This window comes from Somniosus microcephalus, chromosome 1 (assembly GCF_052327205.1).
Source record: "Somniosus microcephalus isolate GS21.2 chromosome 1, FLI_Smic_1.0, whole genome shotgun sequence".
NCBI lineage: Eukaryota > Metazoa > Chordata > Chondrichthyes > Squaliformes > Somniosidae > Somniosus > Somniosus microcephalus.
Genome location: NC_140987.1, coordinates 285,286,191 through 285,310,800, shown reverse-complemented (window position 1 = coordinate 285,310,800; position 24,610 = coordinate 285,286,191). Strand labels below are relative to the sequence as shown.

The window sequence follows — 24,610 nt, the reverse complement described above, 5'->3', positions numbered from 1 at the left end:
TCAATTTGGCCGAATAGTTGTTTAAAATGTTAACACCCTTCATTTGGGATTCAATCAACTTAACCTTCCACAAAAGATTTCTGTGTAAACTTTGATTTTGAGGATAGTCAACAAAATTTAAAAATTTAGATGAGATGTGATGAGCGCCTTGCTGACCTCAGAAGGTTGGCAAAAAAGATGATTTATTTCCTTGTTCAAATGCCCAAGGAACACTGAGGAGGAACTTTCCTGCTAAAAACAAAAATCCTGGAGGGAATAATGGCTGTGTGTTCAAGTTACTCTACATGGAAAATATTCATCTCCAAAATCCCAGCAGTCTGGTAAGTGTAAAAGACAGCCGACTGGAACGTCCGTCAAGTTTCTCCCGAAGTATCTTCAGAGAAATGACAGAGCCGGCCGGCCAACAGTTCATGGGCCAGCAGTGGGCCTGAGTATTTTTGGGGGACCAGGAGAAGCTCCACAACAATATAAGGTGAAAAACATTTTGGGCCATTTTTTGAGTGGTCTCCAGCGATCCCTTTGTCCATCCATTTGTACTTCAAAATTGCAATCGGGGTCCTATGTAAATTATAAGACACATATTTGCATATTAATAGTGACCTCCTGTCTGTAACAGGCAGACACTCTGGCTATTCATCTGAAGGCCCCAACCAAGATATTGGGGTCTGAAGTAAACTAATGCCATTTTCAGGGTGCTACCACCCCATTTACGCCTGACGGCTGCAATTAAATTTGGCCCCATAGAGTGGCAAAATGAGATCTTGTCAACAGTGTCCCGTTTGTTGCCTCAGCCGAAGCTGGAATTGTATATACAGTTGAAGGCTTGAAACAGATACAGTTTGCTGTAGGTGCTATATTCTTCACTTTATAGCTTGCATGGAGTGGAAAATGGTTATTTGCGTCTTCCAACTGTCTTACTCCCTATAGTTGAGGTAACAATTGTGAATGATTACAGTTAAATTCTGATTGAAGATTTTATTATTCTGCTACTTCTGCTGGATAGTTCTGTGTAGAATGCTGGGTGCTTTTTTTCCTCAGTAATCCATCAAAGGTTCCCTTCTGCTACAACTGGAAACATAGCCTAAGCATTTTTATCTGACAGCTAACTATATTTCATAGGTTAAGCAGGGTAAGTATTTAATTTGTGTTGCGTTGGAGAAGGGGAGAAGATAAATAATTGCCGTGTGAAAGTTGAATTAATTCCCCATTTACTTTATATGTTTGCCTCTGCTGAGAAAATTGCAGCTCGAGACACAAAATTCCCCTTGAAGAGAGAGTGTCCTGCAGTGCAAAGATAAACAGCTGCCAGTTGGGCCTGCCAACTTGGGGTCAAAATTCTTGTCTTTACAAACATATCTGTGAGTAAAAGATGGTAATTTGCCACTTTTACTCACATTGATTTACCCGTTAAAAATCAGCAAAGACAGCATTTTCAACCACTTGTTCATAACCTTGGTGTCATTTTTGACCCTGAAATGAGCCTCCGACCACATATCCGCAGCATAACTAAGACCGCCTATTTCCACCTCCGTAACATCGCCCGTCTCCACCATTGCCTCAGCTCATCCGCTGCTGAAACCCTCATCCATGCCTCTGTTACCTTTAGACTTGACTATTCCAACGCACTCCTGGCTGGCCTCTGATATTCTACCCTACGTAAACTTGAGGTCATCCAAAACTCGGCTGCCCATGTCCTTTTTAAAAAAATAATTTTTTATTTGTTTATTGATTGTGGGCATCGCTGGCAAGGCCAGCATTTATTGCCCATCCCTAATTGCCCTTGAGAAGATGGTGGTGAGCCGCCGCCTTGAACAGCTGCAGTCCGTGTGGTGAAGGTACTCCCACAGTACTGTTAGATAGGGAGTTCCAGGATTTTGACCCAGTGATGATGAAGGATTGGCGATATGCTTCTAAGTCAGGATGGTGTGTGACTCAGAGGGGACGTTGGAGGTGGTGCTGTTCCCATGTGCCTGCTGCCCTTATCCTTCTAGGTGGAAGAGGTGGCGGGTTTGGGAGGTGCTGCCGAAGAAGACTTGGCGAGTTGCTGCAGTACATCTTGTAGATGGTACACACTGCAGCCATGGTACGCTGGAGGGAGTGAATGTTTAAGGTGGTAGATGGGGTGCCAATCAAGCGGGCTGCTTTGTCCTGGGTGGTGTCGAGCTTCTTGAGTGTTGTTGGAGCTGCACTCATCCAGGCAAGTGGTGAGTATTCTGTAGTGTCCGTGTGTTGATAAAGACACTGAAGACAGGAGTTGGTTCATAGGTGTTTACTAAGCAAAGTCTGGGGGGGGGTTCTAACGGATATACACAATATACAGGCTTATATAGCACGAGTGGCCATTACCGGCATTACAGCACACCTGGGGCTCTTAAAGGCACATACACTACAATTCCTCCCCTTTTAGCTAACCAGTACATCATATTTTAAGTAATTATTAATTACATGTTATAAGAAAAATAATATACACATTGCTGTAGTTAATTAATTATAAGTCAGTCTCTCAGGAGGCTTCCTGACTCGGTCCGGATAACGCCTCGGGGGTGTAGTAGTTTCTGGTGGGGTAGTAGGTTCTTTTGGCAAGGCTGATTCGGCTTGAATGCCAGTGTCGGGTTCATCGGGTTCCAGTATCACCGGATCGGAGGTAGATATGGGTATCTCTACTTCATCGTTAGACGTATAGGCCTAGAAATTCAGTATAGCCACTTTTGGGGCGGTAAAGTCGGGCGGCCGCTAAAGTTTGCGCCCGGCGCAAAGTGGAGGCCACTTCGCCGATATTCAGTAGCTTTGGCCAAGGAGTTTGCTCGAGCGCTAAAACTGGCGATGCACGGCTATCTTTAGGCGCTAAGCCGACGGTGCAGACTGATACCGCCGAGGCCGGGCGCAGCGCAGGTGCGGTCATTTCTTGATTGACAGCAGACACCCTGGCGCCGGCCAGCTCTTAAAGGGGGAAGGGTCGACTTGGTCTGCTGCCACGCCCTGGATACTGCAGCCCTCCAGCTAGGCCTAAACACTGCTGCTGGAGAGAAATAGCGCCAGGAAGGATGCAGAGGGCCCATGAGCGAGCGCAGCGCTTCTCTGCCCATGATTTAAAGGTGCTGGTTAGGGCTTTGGAGAGGAGATGCCATATCTTGTTCCCGGACAGTGGCAAGAAGCCTGCCACCAGGGCGTACAGGAGAGCCTGGAGGGATATCGCCCAGAGGGTCACAGCCACCTGCGATGTCCCCAGGACTGGTGTCCAATGCCGGAAAAAGTTTAACGACCTCACTCGGATTGTCAGGGTGAGTACCCTTTCCAGTGTCCTCCTCATCCTTGCATGTGCACCTCACATTATGGGCAAAGGGACCTCAATCATCCAGCAGCTATGGCACTGGCATGAACATCAATTGCACTTTCTGCACTTTACACACTGGCCAAGCTATTCGACCATGGGAGGCAGTGCATACAGCAACAGGGCACCACACTGGCCAAGCTATTCGACCATGGGAGGCAGTGCATACAGCAACAGGGCACCACACTGGCCAAGCTATTCGACCATGGGAGGCAGTGCATACAACAACAGGGCACCACACTGGCCAAGCTATTCGACCATGGGAGGCAGTGCATACAGCAACAGGGCACCACACTGGCCAAGCTATTCGACCATGGGAGGCAGTGCATACAACAACAGGGCACCACACTGGCCAAGCTATTCGACCATGGGAGGCAGTGCACACAACAACAGGGCACCACACTGTACTTAGAGGCCGTCCTTTCTCTTGCAGGCTAAGCTGGCCCAGAATCTGAGGAGCCGGACTGTCACCGGGGGAGGCCGTCCCCAGTTCCAGCAGCTCAGTGACCTGGAGGAGCGCGTGGGTCGACTCATGGGTGGCCGGCTGATTGGCCCCATTGCATGTGGAGATGCCGACCCTGTGCTGGGCCCCAATGGTAAGGACATGACCTTTTGGACCTCTCTCGTTCCCCTTGCGCTTCAGATCTAAATCCTTTGCCACTGTCCGACCAATGCGCTGAATGCCACCAGTCATGCCTCCCTTGCTGACGCCCTGTCCTCATTCTAAAGCTACTCTTGTGCCTTCCTGCTTTCAGCTGGTGAGGAGGAGGTCCCTGAAGCTGCCAGTGACAGTCCCTCGGAAGAGGAGGACGAGGAGGAGCAAGAGGAAGGCGGCCCATCGGGGGAACCCTCATCCGCGCCAGGGGATGGCAATGGAGGGGACACGTCTTCCCTGGAGGAGAGCCAGGGGGAAGTGTTGCAGGGGGGTGTAGCTCCTGTGCCCAGTGGCGTCGAGCCACGCGGGAAGGGTCGGGCAGCTCGGCTGCCTTCTCCCCAGAGGGGGGAAGTGTTGCAGGGGAGTGTAGCTGCTGGGCCCAGTGGCGTCCAGCCACGCGGGAAGGGTCGGGCAGCTCGGCGGCCTTCTCCCCAGAGGGGGGAAGTGTTGCAGGGGAGTGTAGTTGCTGGGCCCAGTGGCGTCCAGCCACGCGGGAAGGGTCGGCCAGCTCGGCGGCCTTCTCCCCAGAGGGAGAGTCCGGCCTCCAGTCCGGAGACGGTCCTCGCCCAGGAGGTGCGCCTCCTCGATCAAATGTCCGCGGACTCGGATCGCCGGCACACCGAGTTCATGGGGGTTGTGGCACGGCTGCCTGAGGCCATCGAGTCCCTGGCTCATAGTGTGTCCGATTTCGGGGCCTCACAGGCCAGGGGTTTCGAACAACTCGGGGCAGCACAGGCCAGGGGTCTCGAACAATTTGGGGCAGCACAGGACGCGAGTCGGGCCGAATTGAGGGCAGCACAGGACGCGAGTCGGGACGACTTCAGGGCAGCACAGGCAGCGAGTGGACAGTTGATCAGTGGTGCCGTGCAGTCACTGGCTGGTCTGATGCGGGCACAGACCAGGGCAGTACGGGCACTCACTGCTGCCACACTCGCTGTGTCAGGCAGGCATCGCCAGGGCACCCGTCACGCTGCAGCAGCACAGCGGTCTGGCCTTCAGCAGATTGCTGCGCTTGCTGCAGTGCCAGCCCGGCCGAGTGCCAGTGTCTCAGGCGCGCAGCGAGCGCCTGGCATCAGCCAGCTTGCCCCCATTGCTGCAGCCGCCACTGCCACTCCCCCAGCGAAGCTGCCACGAGCTGCTGGAGAGACTGATGCTGCCCAGCCACAGCTGCAGCAGTCAGCAGCCGGCCCCTCGAGGGCCAGAGCTCGTCTAGGCCGACCCCCAAGGGCATCTGCCGTCACGCAATGTGCCCCTCAGGAGCCTTCCCCCAGCCTTGCAGCACCCACAGGGCCCAGGTTGAGGTGGAGCAGCAGGTCGGCCAGGGGCCGGAAAAGACTGGACAAGGACTCGCCCTCTCGGCACACAAAGTAGAGTGTGTTGCCAAATGTTTTTTTATATGGGGGTGGTTGTGTTGTCTATGGGGGGGGTTCTTTTGGTAAGGCTGAGGATGAAGGCCATTTGGATGGAAAAGTTTTGTTATTCCTCCCCAGGTTGTGGGAGTGAGTCATGTGTTTGACTGTTTTTTGGGGGTGTTGTCTGTTTTTGGGTTTCATGTGGGAAGGGCCCTGAGTTTGTTCAATAAAGCTTTTTCTTTATTCAGCTTGTCCATGTTTGATGTTTGAAGTGGTTGTTGCGTTAACCGGCTGAGGGCTTGCGGAGTGGCTGCATTCATGTCCCTTCATTGCCACAAGCCATTCCCTGACAGGGGGCCTAGAAGTGTCGTTCAATAAGCCGCCGACGGACGGCCCTTGGACATTGTGGCTCCCTCCTGGGCTGGTACTCCTCCTCCTCCTCCTCATGGTCCTCCTGCTCCTCCTCCTGAGGTGGTGGTCCAACGTGAGGTGGCAATGCCTGAGTCCTGCGGATAGCCAGGTTGTGCAGCATGCAGCAAACGACGACGAACTGGGAGACTCTATCCGGCGAATACTGCAGAGATCCGCCGGAGCGATCCAGGCAGCGGAACCGTTGCTTGAGGACGCCAATCGTTTGCTCTATGATGTTCCTTGTGGCTTGATGGCTTTCGTTGTATGCCTCCTCAGCAGGGGTCCTGGACGCGCGGAGCGGGGTCATGAGCCATGTACACAAAGGATAGCCTTTGTCCCCGATAAGCCATCCTCTTGGGGGAGGCTGTGCCTGGAACATGTCAGCCACAGTAGTCTGGCGCAGGATAAATGCATCGTGGCTGCTGCCTGGAAAGCGGGCATTGACAGCTAGGATGCGCTGCCTGTTGTTACACACCAGCTGTACATTGAGGGAATGGTAGCCCTTCCGGTTGCGGTAATCCTCGACATTGTCGATAGGTGCCCGCAAAGCCAAATGCGTGCAGTCAATGGCGCCCTGCACCATGGGGAAGTCCGCGATCCTCGCAAATCCGACTGCACGCTGCTCCTGCCTCTCCAGGGTCACGGGGAAGGAGATGAATTGGTGTCTCCTTGTGAAAAGGGCATCGGTGACCTGCCGGATGCAGCGATGCACGGCGAACTGGGATATGTTAGCTATGTCCCCAGCAGCGGCTTGGAAGGAGCCGCATGCATAAAAGTTCAGAGCCACCGTGACCTTCACTTCCACCGACAGAGACGTCCTGCACATCAGCTGTGGACGCAGATCTCTGTGAAGCAGCTGGCAGATCTCTGCAACCACCTCCCTTCTGAAGCGCAGCCTCTTAACACACTGCGCGGCAGTCATGGTGAGATAGGACACCTGCTGGCGGTATTCCCTGAGTGGGTAAGGCCTACGTTGCCGACGCCTGATGCCCCCTCTGCGTCTAGGCATGGCTGCCCCTCTCACACAGCGTCTGCGAGCCCTCCGCACATAATGCTGGAACTGAGGGTTGGAACCCCATGCAGCCCCCATAATATACTTGCAAACAATGAAATCACAATGAGGCAAATTTCCAAGCTCTGGCCAGAAGCCAAAAATACCTCTCCTATGTTAGGCCAAATCAGTAAGGTCTCTTCCTTGGTCTCTGTCCAGAAATCCGTTGCACAAAAGTCATTGCAGCAAAATGGCTGGCCTTTATAGTTCAGTGTAAGTGCCCTTTAATTAGCGCTCCCCGAGGCCCGCAGGGCCTCTGCTGCGTTCCACTTCACAGTTCTTAGCACCGCCACGTCCACATTGGGCGGGCGTGACTGAAGTTCCGGTTTGGGGCGCACAAAGGCCGTTGCACGACGAAATGACGTCATAAGCTGCGCGCACAGCTGAGCGCGCGCAAACACTTTGCGCCGGCGCTAAATCTCTACTGAAGTTGGGCGTAGGCGCAGATCGCCCTGCGCCCGGCCGCTAAGTGCCTAGCGCTCGAGATCTACTCCTCCTAAGGCGCTAACGGCTGGCGCACGCAACTGAATTTCTAGGCCATAGAGTTGTGGTGTAGGTTGTCCCTTTTCGGATGACTTTATGATTTGGTCAGCATGGCGCCTTATTATGCTTTCTCCGATGCCCACGGTATACATCAGTGGTCCTAGTCGTGTGCAGATAGTTCTAGGCTGCCATTTCTCGGTACGGTAGTCCCGGGCCAAAACTTGTTGACCTATCTGGAAGGTTCTAGTTGGCCTTTCATTCATGCCTTGAAACTGCTGGTTCGCCACGTCCCTTCTGATGTTGGGCTTGACCAAATCCAGTCGGCATCTTAGGTTTCTATTGAAGAACATCATGGCGGGAGTTTGGTTGGTAACCATATGTGTTGCATTCCTGTATGCGAATAAGAAGTTATCCACCTTGTGCTGAAGTTTTATGTCTTCATTACCCATGGCCTTTATGGCCTTCTTGAAGGTCTGGACAAACCTTTCAGCCAATCCATTGGTGGCGGGATGGTATGGGGCGGACGTGTCGTGCTTAACCCCATTGTTTTTTAAGAACTTTCTGAATTCTTCGGACACAAGTTGCGGTCCATTATCAGAACATATCTGTTCCGGCAGCCCATTCCTGGCAAATATGGTCCTTAATACTGTGATGGTTTTTTCCGTGGTGGTGGAGGACATCTTTATTACCTCCGGCCACTTGGAGTGTGCATCAACCGCGATTAAGAACATTGAGTCCATAAATGGACCAGCAAAGTCGATGTGCACCCTTTGCCAGGGAGATGAGGGCCACTCCCATGGATGTAGAGGGGCTTGTGGTGGAGCGTTTTGGACCTTCTGGCATCCTAGGCAGCTCTTGGTCATTTCTTCGATGTCTCCATCGATACCTGGCCACCATACAAAGGCCCTAGCTAGGTTCTTCATTTTCACTCCACCCAGATGCCCCTCGTGAAGCTCCTTTAGCACTTTATCCTGGAGTTTGGGTGGAATCACCACTCTGGATCCACACATCAAGGTTCCTCGGCACACTGACAGCTGTTCTCTACTTTGCGAGAATGCTGGCAACAGTGGTTCGCCATGTGCTGGCCATCCCTTCACTGTTAAATCGTAGACCCGTGAGAGAGTCGGGTCATTTCTCGTCTCCCTTTCAATGGCAGAATTTGTTACTGGTAGACATTCCACTATGGTAGAGTGGAACATCTCTACTGGGTCTACTGTAGGTGCCTCTTCTACCGTTGGCAACGGTAGGCGCGATAAACCGTCAGCATTCCCATGCTGTTTTGATCCTTTGTATTCTATGTTGTATTGGTGTGCCCCTAGAAAAAGGGACCACCTCTGTAGCCTTTGCGCTGTCATAATGGGAACACCCTTTTTAGGGTTGAATATGGAGATGAGGGGTTGATGGTCAGTCAACAAGGTAAATTTTTGTCCGTGTAGGTAATGGTTGAATTTCTTCACTCCCCATACCAGGCTGAGTGCTTCCCTGTCGATTTGGGCATAGTTACGCTCAGCTGAGTTTAATGAGCGTGACGCAAAAGCTATCGGCCGTTCTGAGCCATCAGGGAATTTATGGGATAATACTGCTCCTATGCCGTAAGGGGATGCATCGCACGCCAGTCTGATTGGCAGTGATGGGTTGTAATGAGCCAAACCTTCTTCGGATGTGATTAAGTCTTTGCATTTATGGAAGGCACGTTTACAGTCTTCGTTCCATTTCCAAATCACTCCTGTTTGTAGAAGTTCATTAAGAGGGTGTAGAAGAGTTGATAAGTTCGGTAAAAATTTATGATAGTAATTTATTAATCCCAGGAACGACCTTAATTGTGAAACATTTTCAGGTGCTGGGGCTTTTATGACCGCTTCAATTTTTTCAGGTGACTTATGCAACCCTTCCTTATTAATTATGTGGCCACAATATGATATCTGATTTTGGAAAAATTCGCACTTGGGGCGATTTGCTCGTAGGCCCCGTTCTTTCAGCCTAGTGAGCACCTGCTCCAAATTGGCAAGGTGCTCATTGTCGTTTTCTCCTGTTACAAGGATGTCGTCTAGGTAGTATTGAGTCCCCGGAATCCCTTGCAGGACTTGCTCCATAGCTCTTTGCCAGATAGCTGGAGCTGATGCTACTCCAAAAACCAGTTGATTGTACTGGTACAGGCCTTTGTGTGTGTTTATTGTGAGATACTTTTTAGAGGCCTCTTCAACCTCCATCTGTAGATATGCCTGTGCCAAGTCAATTTTGGTGAAACGTTTCCCTCCGGATAGTGAGGCGAAAATATCTTCTATCCTCGGAAGAGGACACTGTACTGTGTGAAGGACCGGGTTTACAGTCACCTTGAAGTCTCCACAGATGCGAATTTTTCTCTGTTCTTCAGATTTATCATTATTCAATGCTTTTTTCATGACTGGAACGATGGGTGTTGCCCACTCGCTCCAATCTATTTTGGATAATACGCCTGCCTTTTCCAAATTCTCCAGCTCTGCCTCGACTGCTGGACGAATTGCGTATGGCACCGGTCTTGCCTTAAAAAATTTGGGAATTGCTGCATCTTCCACTTTTATTGAGGCGGTGATGCCTTTCAAGGTTCCTAGTTTCTCTTGAAACACTTCTTTGGCGTTGGCCAAGATGTCTTTTAATCGTTCAGGTATGATGTCATCATTGTTTATTTTCTTACTGGTCACCGTCAGTGCCTGAATGGAGTGCCAGTCTAAACGTATCTTTCTGATCCATTCACGTCCCAACAACGGTGGACCACCATCTTGTAGAATGTATAAATACAACTTTTGTATTTCTTTGCCGTTGTATACAACAGGCACCCTTATTTTTCCTTTGGGGTATACTTTCTGCCCCGTATATGTTTTTAAGATAATGGATGTGTCTTTTAGAGGTATATGCGAAAATAGCTTCTCGTAATCCCGTCGATTTATTACGGTTAGAGCTGATCCTGTATCTAGCTCCATTTTAACAGGGGACCCTGCTATCGTGAGGGTAACCCAAATGGTTTGGTAATCATCTTTGGCAAGTACATTATGTAATTTGAGACAGCTTAGTCTCTTGTTTTCGGAGTCACTATCGCTCTTCTGGTCTTCGGAGCTACTGTCCGTCATCATTTGTACCTTCCTGTACTTTCCTTTATTGATTTTTTTTTTTCTGTCTGTGGATTTATTTTGTCCAGATCGGCATACCCGTGCAATGTGTCTAATCTTTCCGCATTGCCTGCATGCTTTGTCCTTGAACCAGCAGTCCTTCTGGTTATGGGTGGATCTGCCGCAGCGATAACATCTTTCAAAACCCTGTGTCATTTCATGGGTGCCGAAGTCCTGTGTCTTTTGTTGTATATCTGCAGCTCCTCTTGCTGCTGCTTCGTATGATACAGCCATACTGAAAGCTTTGTCCAATGTTAAATCTTTTTCAGAAAGCAGCCTTTTTTGTGTTCCTTCACTTAAGAGACCGCAAACGAATTTGTCTCGAAGATAATCTGCTAGTCCTGCCCCGAATTGGCAGTACTTTGATAGCTTTCTTAATTCGGTTAGGTAATCAGCGTTACTTTCATTCTTGTGTTGATTTCTCTTGAAGAATTTGAATTGTTCTGCTATCGGCAGCAGTGTTGGGTTTAAGTGCTCCTGCAGGGTATCAACAATTTCTTTAAAATTCTTGTCCTTTGGTTTGGCTGGAGTGATTAAATTTTGTAACAGCCCGTATGCCTTTGCGCCCATTAGGTTCAGCAGTACTGAAGCTTTTTTTTCATCTTCTATTCCATTTGCAGTGCAATATACCTCTACTCTTTCCACGTATGTGGTCCAATCCTCTATTTCGCTATCAAAAGCATCAATATTGCCAGACTTAGGCATTTCAGAAACGATATGGCGCTTCCCGCGCTTTTCTTTCTTTTCAGCAGCAAAGATATGGCGCTTCCCACGCTTTCCCGCCGCTGCTGCCGATGACAACGCTGTTTCCTGCGGTTTCCGTTCTTTGTTTTTTTTTATTTTTTTATTTTATTTGTTTACAGTTGGAGACTCATTCCCGCCGGACTTTCTCTGCAAGTCTGAACGCTGACCTGTTTGCCGCGCCAGCCGTCTCCCGAGTGCTCCCTCCCAGTCCGTTATTGCTTGCCTCCGATTTCGCTGCCTGTCTCAGCTGTAGAGCCAGCCGCTGGAGCCCCAGCCTGACGCCCAGGAAGGATTAGCGCAGTACCTGCCACCAGTTTGGCCAGCTGGTGAAACCACAGCTGCTTCTCACTTTCTTGAGTCTTCTGGACGCCCGAGGAATCGATGCCCTTGAGGTGCTGCCGAATTGCAGGTAAGTCCGTTTCCACTTCGTCGCCACTGTAGTGTCCGTGTGTTGATAAAGACACTGAAGACAGGAGTTGGTTCATAGGTGTTTACTAAGCAAAGTCTGGGGGGGGTTCTAACGGATATACACAATATACAGGCTTATATAGCACGAGTGGCCATTACCGGCATTACAGCACACCTGGGGCTCTTAAAGGCACATACACTACATATTCCATCACACTTCTTACTTGTGCCTTGTAGATGGTAGAAAGGCTTTGGGGAGTCAGAAGGTGAGACACTTGCCGCAGAATACCTAGCCTCTGACCTGCACTTGTTGCCACAGTATTTATGTGGCTGGTCCAGTGACCCCTAGGATGTTGATGGTGGGGGATTCGGCAATGGTAATGCCATTGAATGTCAAGGGGCAGTGGTTAGACTCTCGCTTGTTGGAGATAGTCATTGCCTGGCACTTCTGTGGCGCGAATGTTACCTGCCACTTATCAGCCCAAGCCTGAACGTCGTCCAGGCCTTGTTGCATGTGGGCATGACTGCTTCATTATCTGAGGAGTTGTGAATGGCACTGAACACTGTGCAGTCATCAGCAAACATCCCCATTTCTGACCTTATGTTGGAGGGAAGGTCATTGATGAAGCAGCTGAAGATGGTTGGGCCTAGGACACTGCCCTGAGGAACTGCTGCAGCGATGTGCTGTGGCTGTGATGATTGACCTACAATCACCACAACCATCTTCCTTTGTGCTAGGTATGACTCCAGCCAGTGGAGAGTTTTCCCCCGATTCCCATTGACTTCAGTTTTACTAGGGCTCCTTGATGCCACACTCGGTCAAATGCTGCCTTGATGTCACATCACCTCACCTCACCTCTGGAATTCGGCTCCTTTGTCCATGTTTGGACCAAGGCTGTAATGAGGTCAGGAGCCGAGTGATCTTGGCGGAACCTAAACTGAGCATCGGTGAGCAGGTTATTGGTGAGTAAGTGCTGCTTGATAGCCCTGTCGATGACACCTTCCACAACTTTGCTGATGATTTGAGAGTAGACTGATGGGGAGGTAATTGGCCGGATTGGATTTGCCCTGCTTTTTGTGGACAGGACATACCTGGGCCGATTTCCACATTGTCGGATAGATGCCAGTGTTGTAGCTGTACTGGAACAGCTTGGCTAGAGGCGCGGCTAGTTCTGGAGCACAAGTCTTCAGCACAATAGCCGGGACGTTGTCAGGGCCCATAGCCTTCAATGTATCCAGTGCGCTGAGCTGTTTCTTGATATCACGTGGAGTGAATCGAATTGGCTGAAGACTGGCTTCTGTGATGGTGGGGACCTAAGGAGGAGGCCGATATGGATCATCCACTCGGCACTTCTGGCTAAAGATGGTTGCAAACGCTTCAGCCTTGCCTTTTGCACTCACGTGCTGGGCTCCACCATCATTGAGGATCGGGATATTCATGGAGCCTGCTCCTCCCGTTAATTGTTTAATGGTCCACCACCATTCACGACTGGATGTGACAGGACTGCAGAGCTTTGATCGGATCCGTTGATTGTGGGATCACTTAGCCCTATCTATAGCATGCTGCTTCCGCTTTTTAGCATGTATGTAGCCCTGTGTTGCAGCTTCCCCAGGTTGGCACCTCATTTTTAGGTATGCCTGGGGCTGCTCCTGGCATGCTCTTCTACACTCCTTATTGAACCAGGATTGGCCCACTGGCTTGACGGTAATGATAGAGTGAGGGATATGCCGGGCCATGAGGTTACAGATTGTGGTGGCATACAATTCTGCTGCTGTTGATGGCCCACAGTGCCTCATGGATGTCCAGATTTGAGCTGCTTGATCTGTTCTGAATCTATCCCATTTAGCTCGGTGGTAGTGCCACACAACAAGATGGAGGGTGTCCTCAGTGTGAAGTCGGGACTTCGTCTCCACAATGACTGTGAAGTGGTCACTGCTACCAATACTGTCATGGAGAGATGCATCTGCAACAGGTAGTTTGGTGAGGTCAAGGTCAAGTAAGTTATTCCCTCCTGCTTGTTCTCTCACCACATGTCGCAGGCCCAGACTGGCAGTTATGTCCTTCAGGACTCAGCCAGCTTGGTCAGTAGTGGTGCTACCGAGCCACTGTTGGTGATGGATATTGAAGCCCCCCACCCAGAGTACATTCTATGCTCTTGCTGCTCTCAGTGCTTCTTCAAAGTGGTGTTCAACAAGTGGTGTCCTAACTTGCACCAAGTCCCATTCACCCATCAACCCTTTGCTCGCTGACCTACATTGGCTCCCCGTTAAGCCTCGATGTCAAAATTCTCATCCTGTTTTTCACTCCATCTATGGCCTCGCCCCTCCCTATCTCTGTAATCTTCGACAACCCCACAACCCCCCAAGATATCTGCACTCCTCTAATTCTGCCATCTTGAGCATCCCCGATTATAATCATTTGACCATTGGTGGCTGTGCCTTCTGTTGCCTAGGCCCTAAGCTTTGGAATTCCCTGCCTAAACCTCACCGCCTCACTATCTCTCTTTCCTCCTTTAAGACGCTCCTTAAAACCCACCTCTTTAACCAAGCTTTTGACCACCTGCCCTAATTTATCCTTATGTGGCTCGGTGTGAACATATTTTGTCTTTTAATACTCCTGTGAAGCATCTTGGGATGTTTTACTACGTTAAATGCACTATATAAATACAAGTTGTTTTATCTGGCTCTTGTAGTCTACCTCTCAGCTTGATTACACAGGCCAGCAATGCATTCTAACTTAGAAGGTTGTCAGTTTTAGCTACACACCAGGGCCTTTGATTTTAAATCTGAGATGGGAGTGGAGCATTTGAGGGTGATAGCGGGTAGTGAGCCCACAACATCATGTGATTTTAATGGCTAGGTCACATTTAAATAATGCTACCGGGTTTCATGACCGATTCACACGTCTGCGGGTGTGCACCCACCTGCATCACACAATTTCCAGCCAATATTTAAAGCTTCAGTCTACCTCTTCAAGGGAGGGTCAGGGATAGGATTACATCAAGTGCAAAGTATTGTCAGAAATTGGTACTATGGGTGGAAAGAGTGAGAAGGTGGCCTGCAGCTTCTCCGATGCTTCCCTGGAGGTCTTGATAGGTGCTGTGAAGGCCAGGACGGATGTCTTGTTCCCCACAAATGGGAAGAAGAATCTGGCACTTGCACGCAGAATGCATGGTTTGAGGTAACTGAGGAAGTGAGCAGCAGGAATGCCACGCCAATGTACTGGATCCAGTGCAGGAAACATTTCAATGATCTGACTAGGTCAGAAAAGGTCAGTACATGTCCTTCTTTATCCATCTCCCGTAATGCACCTCCTACCACTCTCGCTTGACTCACATGCAACATTTATACCACTCCTCACCGCTGCATTACTTTCCTCAACACCAATTACTCCTTACACATAGAATTACATAGAATGTACACTACAGAAACAGGCCATTTGGCCCAACTGATCTGTGCCAGTGCTTATGCTCCACATGAGCCTCCTCCCACCCTACTTCATCTAACCTTATCAGCATTACCTTCTATTCCTTTCTCATGTACTTCTCTTGCCTGATTAGTGACTATCTTATTTTTATGGCCCTAAGTTTTGATCTCTCCCATAAGTGGAAACATTTTCTCTATATCTACCCTATCAAAACACCTCCATAATTTTAAAGATTTCTATTGGGTCACTCCTCAGTCTTCTCTTTTCTAGAGAAAAGAGCCCCAGCCTATTGAGTCTTTCCTGATAAGTATATCCTCTCGGTTCTGGTATTAGTCTTGTGAATCTTTTGTGCATCTTCTTTAGTGCCTCTATATCCTTTTTATAATATGGTGAACAGAACTGTGCACAGCACGCCAACCAAGGTTCTGTACATGTTTAACATAACTTCTCTGCTTTTAAATTCTGTCCCTCTAGAAATGGACCCCAGTGCTTGATATTTTATTATGGCCTTATTAACCTGCATTGCTACTTTTAATGATTTGTGTTTCTGTACCCCTAGATCCCTATGCTCCTCTACCCCTGTTAGACTCTCATTAACCAAGCAGTCGGTGGCCTCCTTATTTTTTTTACCCAAATGTAACATCTCACACTTCCTCCTTTCACTGCTGCCAATAACCCCACCCGAATCTCATCTCCACTGAGCTACATCTACTTTCAGCAAAACTCCTCAATCCGCTCTGTAGCAACTTTCTGCAAACACATCGCACTTCAATGACCTTTTCCTGATTCTCCCTTTCACCTTATGCAGCACATGCAGAAGAAGCACAAATTCTTGCAAGCCTCTCATAATGCTGTCCCATCTATTTTGCAGGAGAACCAAGCACAGAATTCCAGGGAGAGGGTCAAGACCAGCAGAGAACGCCCGGAATTTGTGGAAGTGACTCCGGCGGAGGAGGAGGACCTTGAAATAAGCGGGACGAGTAACAGCTTCAGCACTGGTGTTAATGAGGTTGCCGGTTTCACAGAGGAAGTTGACTGATTTGAACTTATACTCACTCATCTCCCACAGCCAACTGCACCTTTAGCCTACTTCAGTACATCAACCAGTATGGTTGAATACTTCATGTGCACATTTACATTTTCTAACTACCATTGCTAAATCTTCACCCTTCTTTCCTCCAGGGACATCACATGAAGAGCATGAGCCCTTGCCCTCAGAGTAAGAAGATTCCTCAGAAGAACATATCCCTTCTGAGAACGCACCATCACACGCTACATGCGTTGCAGGCACCAGAGACGGGCACATTCATTGGGCGTGTTAGTCAGATAAATGGGTGGGCACTGGGCAAGTCTCACAGCACATGAGCAGGAGCAGATAGTGGTGGTAGGGACAGCCAAGGATAATAAGTGCCAGAGGTCGGCAAGCGCTGCTCAGCAGGACAGAGATGCACAACTCTGGGGAACCAGCCAAGAAAAAGAGAATACCTGAGGCACAGGAACAAATGTGTGAGGTGTTGGCAGTCCTGCCAGGCACTCTACCCACTTCCACTTCCACCTTCTGTGGTGTGCTTTCGCCGGGGTTCTCAACTTTGAAATGTACCCTGGAGCGTGTAGCGACCTCCAGCGACCCAGGCCCTCACAGCAGGAGTCAGTGCTACCAACCCTTGCTGTGTTGATAGTGGTTCAAACGGCTGCAGTACATGCTCCAACATCTGTTCCACCTTAGAGAAGCTGGTGGACAGAGTCGGTTGGGGCTTGCAAGGCCTGGCTCATCTCTTCTAGTCTGCTCTCCCGCAGACCAATCGGACTAAGGTGATCCTGCTCCAAGGGTGGGTGGTTGGCATTACGGATGCTGCCGATTGCTGCCTCCTCACTGGCCACCCTGCAGCTGCTTCTTCAGCACGCCTTTGCTGTTGCTGTTCCTTTTCCTCCTCCTCCTCTTCACTCCAGTAGAGTGCAGCTGCACCCATACTCAGCTTCTCCTATTGTTTTAGAAATATTCTCCAAATTACAAGCAAAATAGAACAGTGATTGCAGAATCACAGGGGGAGAAATTTGGTATCGCCCCGTTTGGGGCGCAATTATCGTCCGGGTGCAACGTTTAGTGCCTGCCACTAATTATCGCTTCCGACTGCAAACTTGGCCTCTATCACCCCTGGAGGTGATTTGAGCGCTAAATCAGGCGCTACACACCTCTTTTAAGGCGCTAACGCCGAGGAGCGAGGCGCTGCCTCAGAGCGCTGGCGAAGCTCATGTGATGTCAGTTAGCAATGGAACACAGACACACTGGCGCCGGCCAGTTCTTAAAGGGGAGGGGTCGATCTTGCTCTCCATCCACACCCTGCTCATTGCAGCCTTGAATCTCGGCCTGGAGAGACCTGTACATCAATCCTGCTGGAAAGAACAATGGAGGGGGCGCTAACGGGTGGTGCTAATCAACCGAATTTTCCCCCCACAATCTGCAATGAAGTGAAAAGCACCTGTTAATGTTGCAGCTTTGTTCACATCTTGGCCCCATTACATTAAGCACACTGATCAGTCAGGACCCAATCCTGCCAAGGTTCCCCAAGTGATCTTGCTAACCTGCGTGAAACCTGTGCTGCAGTAGTTAAAATCACAGCGGGATCCTAGTTGCATCATAGGACTCCGATTTGCATATATTCATGAGTCAACCGCCTCTGTGCAGCAGGAGACTCGTTGACCACGGCACTTACCACTGTCAATATTGCTGTGGCGGATTGGGGGCAAGATCACCACTTTCCATATTTTAACCGCTGACTAGTCAGCAGTTGAAAATCAGGGGATGGGGGTCACCCCTTTGACACCCAAAGTCTGTCTGATGCAATATTTAGGCAGGTCTGTAAACGGGCGAGCAGCCTGCTGCCTGCCTCTAACAGGCGTAAGGCTGCTTAAATATGCAAATCATGCCTATATGCCGATTCGAAAACTCAGGAACAAATGGGAGGAACGTGCACCAATGCCTAGATGCACCAGATGTCAGGTGTTCTACCCAGACGCCCTTAAAAGGACCACTGGGGACTGCTCAAAAAATGTGCTCCTCTTGGGTCCACAAAATTACTCTGGTGTGCTGTAGGCCCGTTCAAGGCCTTCCCCTCCCAGACCTAACCTGCTGGCTGGTTCAGTGTCGGAGCTGGCTGATTTCCCACCTTCCCACAACCAGCGAGCTGCAGCGGATCGCCCACAACTAGCCAGCTGGATTTAAATGAGGCTTAACCCCAGATTTGACATGGGAGTTATGCCAGCATGATTGGGCGTATCCGCTCCACCAACTTTGCGCCCATACGATACCATGTCTGCCTGTTCTATTAGTTCTGGTGGACATTAAAGATCTCATGGTAGAATTCAGTGATGGATGCTTAACCTGCTCGTACTACATTCTGTATGCGCTGTTGTTGCACAGGAGTTAACTGGCTTAAACATAAATGCCCGCATACACAGAAACGTAGTGTGAGTGTATTTTGTGTTCGCATTTGAGTTTCGTAGATGACAAGTTCTGTCTTAACATGTTACTATTTGTAGAAGAGCAGGGAGTTTGCCCAGTGTCCTGGCCATCAATTCCTCCTTAAGCAATACTCCCTCATCATTCATCTCATTGCTGTTTGTGCAATTTTATTGTATGTAAAATGGCTGATGTGTTTGCTTATATGATAACAGTGACTGCACTTTAAAATAATTAATTGAATGTGAAGCATCTTTGGATGTTTCTGAGAGTCAGGATAATGCAATGTATGAATGCAAGTCTTTCTCTTTATGGCCAATACAGATTTTCCTTTCCAACATTAGGAAAGGTCCAACCAGATTAGCAAAACTAGGAATGTTGCATCATATAATTGTGGTGGGGGGGGCGGGGGGGGAGGGGGGACGGGTGGGCAGATTCCGAAGCAAAGAAACCAGGTTACTTTACAGAATTGATTCTGTTTTATAAATGGTAAAATAACCTATGATGGAGGTTTTAGCAGTAAAACATCAGATATTGTGATTCTAGTACTAACAATCTTCTCTTTTTTAAGGACTCTTCTATTTTTGTTATAAATAAATTGAGTACAGAGACCAAGGCTCCACTTTTCAGGTTATTTAACGTTTCTTTGTTTCTGTTATCACAGGTTATATTGACTATTTCACAGCTAATGTGGTGTCGTGATTTGCACCATTGTCTGGAGGGTGATGACCACGACCGTATTGCAACCATGGCTGAATTTGAAAAAACTAACTTTGAGGTGATTTGTAGCTGTATTTATTATTTTCTTTTTAGACAATGCAATAGCATCGACTTGCAAATTGTTGGTCAAAGTTGAATTCACAAGAAATGACATTTCTAACTCCTTTTGGTACAATTGCTTCAAATTCTGAGAGTTACCATGCTGTCTCATTTGTTCATCATACAATAGGAATCATAGAAGGGGGCAAACTCACTCAGAGACACGATTCACTTTAAGAGCTTTGTACCAGCCATAGTTCTCTCAATCAGGTGACCTTCTCTCCCTCTGTTGTACGTAAGAGATTGTTCTTGGTCACGTCCAAAGTTCTTTTTGTCCTCTGTATTTAGTTGCAGTCTTCCCTACTTTCTCTCAAGTTGGGGAAAAAAAACACTTTTTGCCACGTGTTGTCTGTTTTGTTTCTGTACATTCAGCCAAGTGTGTTCCCTACATTCTGGAATCTGTTCTCTATTGACGTTTTTTTAGTTCACTTTTGTTTGCACTTTTTTTTACCAGTTTAGTTATTTATAACTTGTCCTGCCTCCGTTTCAGTTCCCAAAGCCTGCCCTAATGGTCCTGAATTTCCAGGGTTTCTCTCGACCTTCTGCTGTAATATCAGCAGAAGATTGCAGAATCCATGGGGAAATGTCATAAATGGCTAAAAAGTGGCTTTTTACACTAATCATTTTACACCTACCGTAGAACTTCTATGGAAATTTCAGGAGGTAGGTTGATTCCCATTGACTCCTCTTTGGATTTTGGTTGACAATAGTTGCGGGATTTAAAATCTACAGCAAATGTTCTTAGATTCAATTTAATTCAATTCAATTCAATTTTATTTGTCATATATGCAGCAGACGTGTGTACTGCACAATGAAATGTTGATTTTTACGAGTCCTCCCAACATTGGAATAAATATGGCATAACAATGATAAAAATACTAATAGAAAGACAGTAATAATAAATAAAACAACAGTAATAAATAATAATAAATTAATCGTTCATGAGTCTTATGGCCTGGGGGTAGAAGCTGTTTCGAAACCTGTTGGTACGAGAACGTATGCTTCGGTATCTCTTACCGGACGGGAGCAGGGCGAAGAGGTTGTGGCTGGGGTGACTCGCGTCTTTAATGATTCTCAGGGCCTTCCCCCGGCACCTCTCAGGGTAGATATCCTGCACAGCAGGTAGTTTAATTCCTATAGTGTGTTGTGCAGCTTTCACTACCATCTGTAGAGCCTTGCGGTCTGTGGCGGTGCAGTTGCCATACCAGGTAGTGATGCAGCCGGACAGGATACTCTCGATGGTGCACCGGTAGAAGTTGGTGAGAATCTGGGGGGCCATTCCAAATTTCTTCAGTCTCCTGAGGAAGAACAGGCGTTGGCATGCCTTCTTGGTTACAACGTCGATGTGATGGGACTACGTTAAGTCCTCCGTAATGAATACACCCAGGAATTTGAAGCTGCTGACCCTCTCCACCTCAGCCCCTTCGATGTAGATTGGGGTGTGTCCCTCCCCCTGCCGCTTCCTGTAATCCACGATCATCTCCTTTGTTTTGCTGATGTTGAGGGAGAGGTTGTTGTACTTGCACCATTCTCCTAGGGCTCTTACCTCCTCCCTGTAGCCTGTCTCGTCGCCATCTGTGATCAGGCCTACAACGGTAGTGTCATCAGCAAACTTGATGATGGAGTTGAAGTTGTGCATGGCCACGCAATCGTGAGTAAACAGGGAGTACAGAAGGGGGCTGAGCACACAACCCTGGGGAGCTCCCGTGTTCAGGATCAGTGTGGAGGAGGTGTTTCTGCCTATTTTCACCATCTGGGGTCTTCCCATCAGGAAGTCCAGGATCCAGTTGCATAGGGAGGTGTTAAGTCCTAGCTCACTGAGCTTGTTGACAAGCTTGGAGGGGATAACGGTATTGAATGCTGAACTACAATCAATGAACAACATTCTCACATATCCAGGTGTGATAAGGCAGTGTGCAGTACAGTGGCGATGGCATCATCCCTAGATCTGTTTGGGCGGTAGGCAAATTGGAGTGGGTCCAGCGTGTCAGGTAGTAACGAGTTGATGTGGGTTTTGACCAGCCTCTCAAAGCACTTCATGATGACAGAAGTGAGTGCTATGGGACGGTAGTCGTTTAAACAGGTTACTTTTGTTTTTTTGGGGACTGGAATAACCGATGTCATCTTGAAGCGGGTGGGGACTACAGACTGGTACAGTGAACGGTTGAATATATCCGTAAACACGTAAAAAGCTGGTCAGCGCATGCTCTAAGGACACACCCAGGGATTCCATCTGGACCGGGTGCTTTGTTGGTGTTCACTCTCTTATTTGCCATTAAATGGCACACATGACACTTGTATTCACTTTCTTCCTTTGTCTCTTGATTTTTGGTAAGTGATGACTGCTCCAAACTTGGTACAGGGCTCAGTTCCATTATCTCATTTTCTGGAGGCAAATCAAGAATATTAAATCTTCATACCTCTAGGCACAAATATACCTAGGGTTGTGTTTCTGTACAGAACCATTACTTCATTTCCAAAATAGGGAACTGAGTGTAAACCGATCAGCTCAATCACATCTCACCTCCATCTTTGATGCCCTTGTCCCCAATAAATCCTTTATTCTCTCCCACCCTGGTTGTACCCCTTCGTAAGGCCCCCATCTTTGTTCCTTTAAGTCCAAGGGAAGCAGACTTGATCGTATATGGTTAACAACTGGTTTAGTTATTCAGCATCAGATCTGGCTGATCCATGTTATACACTATTGACTCTGCTCTCCTGTGCCAAAACTGCTCACTACTCAAGGATCATCCTGGAATGCAAACATGACCCCTGGCTTCTTTTCTCCATGACCAAGCTTATCCTTAAACTCCTCTCCCCTGCCCCTTCCACCCTCATATTCAACAACAAGTGCAAGGAGCTCATGGACCTCTTTGCCATTAAGATTGACACCATGTATTCAGCTGGCTCTGTCGCACCCTCCCTTCCCCCTGCCCACTATGCCCTAACCATGAACTCGCTCCTTTCTCTAGTTTCTCCCCTATCTACCCTCAAGCCCTCTCCGAGCTCATCTTGTCCATAAGACCCACCTCCTGCTCCCTTGGACCCTATTCCCATTAAACTGCTGACCACCCAGCTTCCCTCCCTGCCTCATGCTAGATGATATTGTAAACGGTTCCCTCTCCTCATGTACTGACCACCCCCTTTCAAATCTGCCATCTTCCCCCCCCTCTCAGAACTTAGCCTTGACCCCTCTGTCCTTGCAAACTGCCACCCCATTTCCAATCTCCATTTCCTCTCCAAAATTCTTAAACATGTTGCTGCTTGCCAAATCTGTGCCCATCTTTCCCGCAGCTCCATGTTTGAACCTCTTCAATCAGCCTACCTGCCTGACAACCAGCCAGCCTCTAATCTGGCTGGCTGCTGGCCAAGAAATGGAGTCCAAAAATTTAAATCAGGTGCTACAGGACCTCCGGGACACCCGTACATATGGGTTTCTCAGCCGCTACATCACCTCTCCTGCTCTCTCCCCGCCTCCCCGTAAATATTGAGGCTTTAATGTTAGGTCAATGCATGAAAGTACACTACATGGGGGTTATTTTGGTGAAAAGGTGAAAATGGGTGCTGTGCTAATAAGACACGTCGGTTTGTAAATTTTGTTTTGGCACGCAATTTTGGGGCTAATTGCTGACTACCATAATTTGAACTTGCCTGGAGGTGCTAAACCCGACACCGGCAGGTTTAGCACTCAAGCTCTGATTAAACACAACTTTCGTGGAGCAGCATATGTGGGCTCCTCGCGTCCACTTCCACTGAAGGTGTGGCGTGTGCTGGCTTATAAGAACATAAGAACATAAGAAATAGGAGCAGGAGTAGGCCAATCGGCCCCTCGAGCCTGCTCCGCCATTCAATAAGATCATGGCTGATCTGATCCTAACCGCCAATCTACTATCACTGAACCATCTCCTGAATCTAACAGAATTAGACACACGAAATAGGAGCAGGATCAGGCTACATGGCCCCTGGGCCCGCTCCGCTACCCACAGGGCCATGACCGATCCGAACCTAGACTCATGTCCAAATTCCTGCCCGCTCCCCGTAACCCTTTATTCCCTTTACTTCTAGGAAACTGTCTATTTCTGTTTTAAATTTATGTAATGATGTAGCTTCGACAGCTTTTTGGGGCAGCATATTCCATGGACCTACCACCCTCTGAGTGAAGTAGTTCCTCCTCATCTCAGTTTTGAAAGAGCAGCCCCTTATTCTAAGACTATGCCCCCTAGTTCTAGTTTCACCCATCATCGGGAACACCCTCCCCGCATCCACCCGATCCAACCCCTTCACAATCTTATATGTTTCAATAAGATCGCCTCTCATTCTTCTGAACTCCAATGAGTAGAGTCCCAATCTACTCAACCTCTCCTCATATGTCCATCCCCTCATCCCTGGGATTAACCGAGTGAACCTTCTTTGTACTGACTCGAGAGCAAGTATGTCTTTTCTTAAGTATGGACACCAAAACTGTATGCAGTATTCTAGGTGCGGTCTCACCAATACCTTGTACAACTGAAGCAACACCTCCCTATTTTTATATTCTATCCCCCTAGCAATGAAAGCCAACATTCCATTGGCCTTCTTAATCACTTGCTGCACCTGCATACTAACCTTTTGAGTTTCGTGCACCAGGACCCCCAGATCCCTTTGTACTTCAGTACTTTCCAGTTTCTTGCCATTAAGATAATAACTTGCTCTACGATTTTTCCTGCCAAAGTGCATAACCTCACACTTTCCAGTATTGTATTCCATCTGCCAAATCTCTGCCCACTTACTTAGCCTGTCTATGTCCCCTTGCAGGTTTTTTATGTCCTCCTCACTCACTACTTTCCCTCCCATCTTAGTATTGTGGTGTTGCCACATTGGGGAAACACTGTGTGTATGTAGATAAACCTGTATAATCCCCTTTTAACTGCTGTATTCCCCTCCCCCCGCAAGACAGTTGCAAGCTGAGAGGAATAAGGCACGTTCAGACTTGCCTGCTGCTTAGAGAAGGAAAACCAATCAGGTTCCAGCAGGTGACTAATCCGTGAGTCATCACAGGTTCGCGGGCTTCACGAATTCAGTACTGTATTGTGAGAGTTGGAGTAAAGACCTATTTCTTGTAGCTCGCTTTGTTGCCTATTTCTTTACGCGGGAGACCGTAGTCCCCCACATTGGTGACCCCGAATGTCGGCGGCCGAAGCCCCCGACTCACGCAGCCCTACAGAGGCCAGCAATGACCCGATGGCAACCAGCAGCAGCCTGATGTCGGCCGGCGCCGCGTCCTTGAAGCTCCCCACCTTCTGGGAACACCAAGCACCAGCTTGGTTCGTGCACTCGGAGGCCC

At 48.7% G+C, this 24,610-nt stretch overlaps 1 protein-coding gene across 3 annotated transcripts in view; it reads left to right on the top strand.

Annotated features, from left to right (window-relative positions):
- The window catches only part of dnah6 (dynein, axonemal, heavy chain 6), a 1,317,984-nt gene that overhangs the window by 721,030 nt on the left and 572,344 nt on the right, over positions 1-24,610 (top strand). For all 3 annotated transcript variants that reach the window (XM_085993638.1, XM_085993630.1, XM_085993647.1), the window contains one exon: positions 19,133-19,246. In XM_085993638.1, coding sequence (XP_085849764.1) covers positions 19,133-19,246 — 114 coding nt within the window. The remainder of the gene's footprint in view (positions 1-19,132; positions 19,247-24,610) is intronic.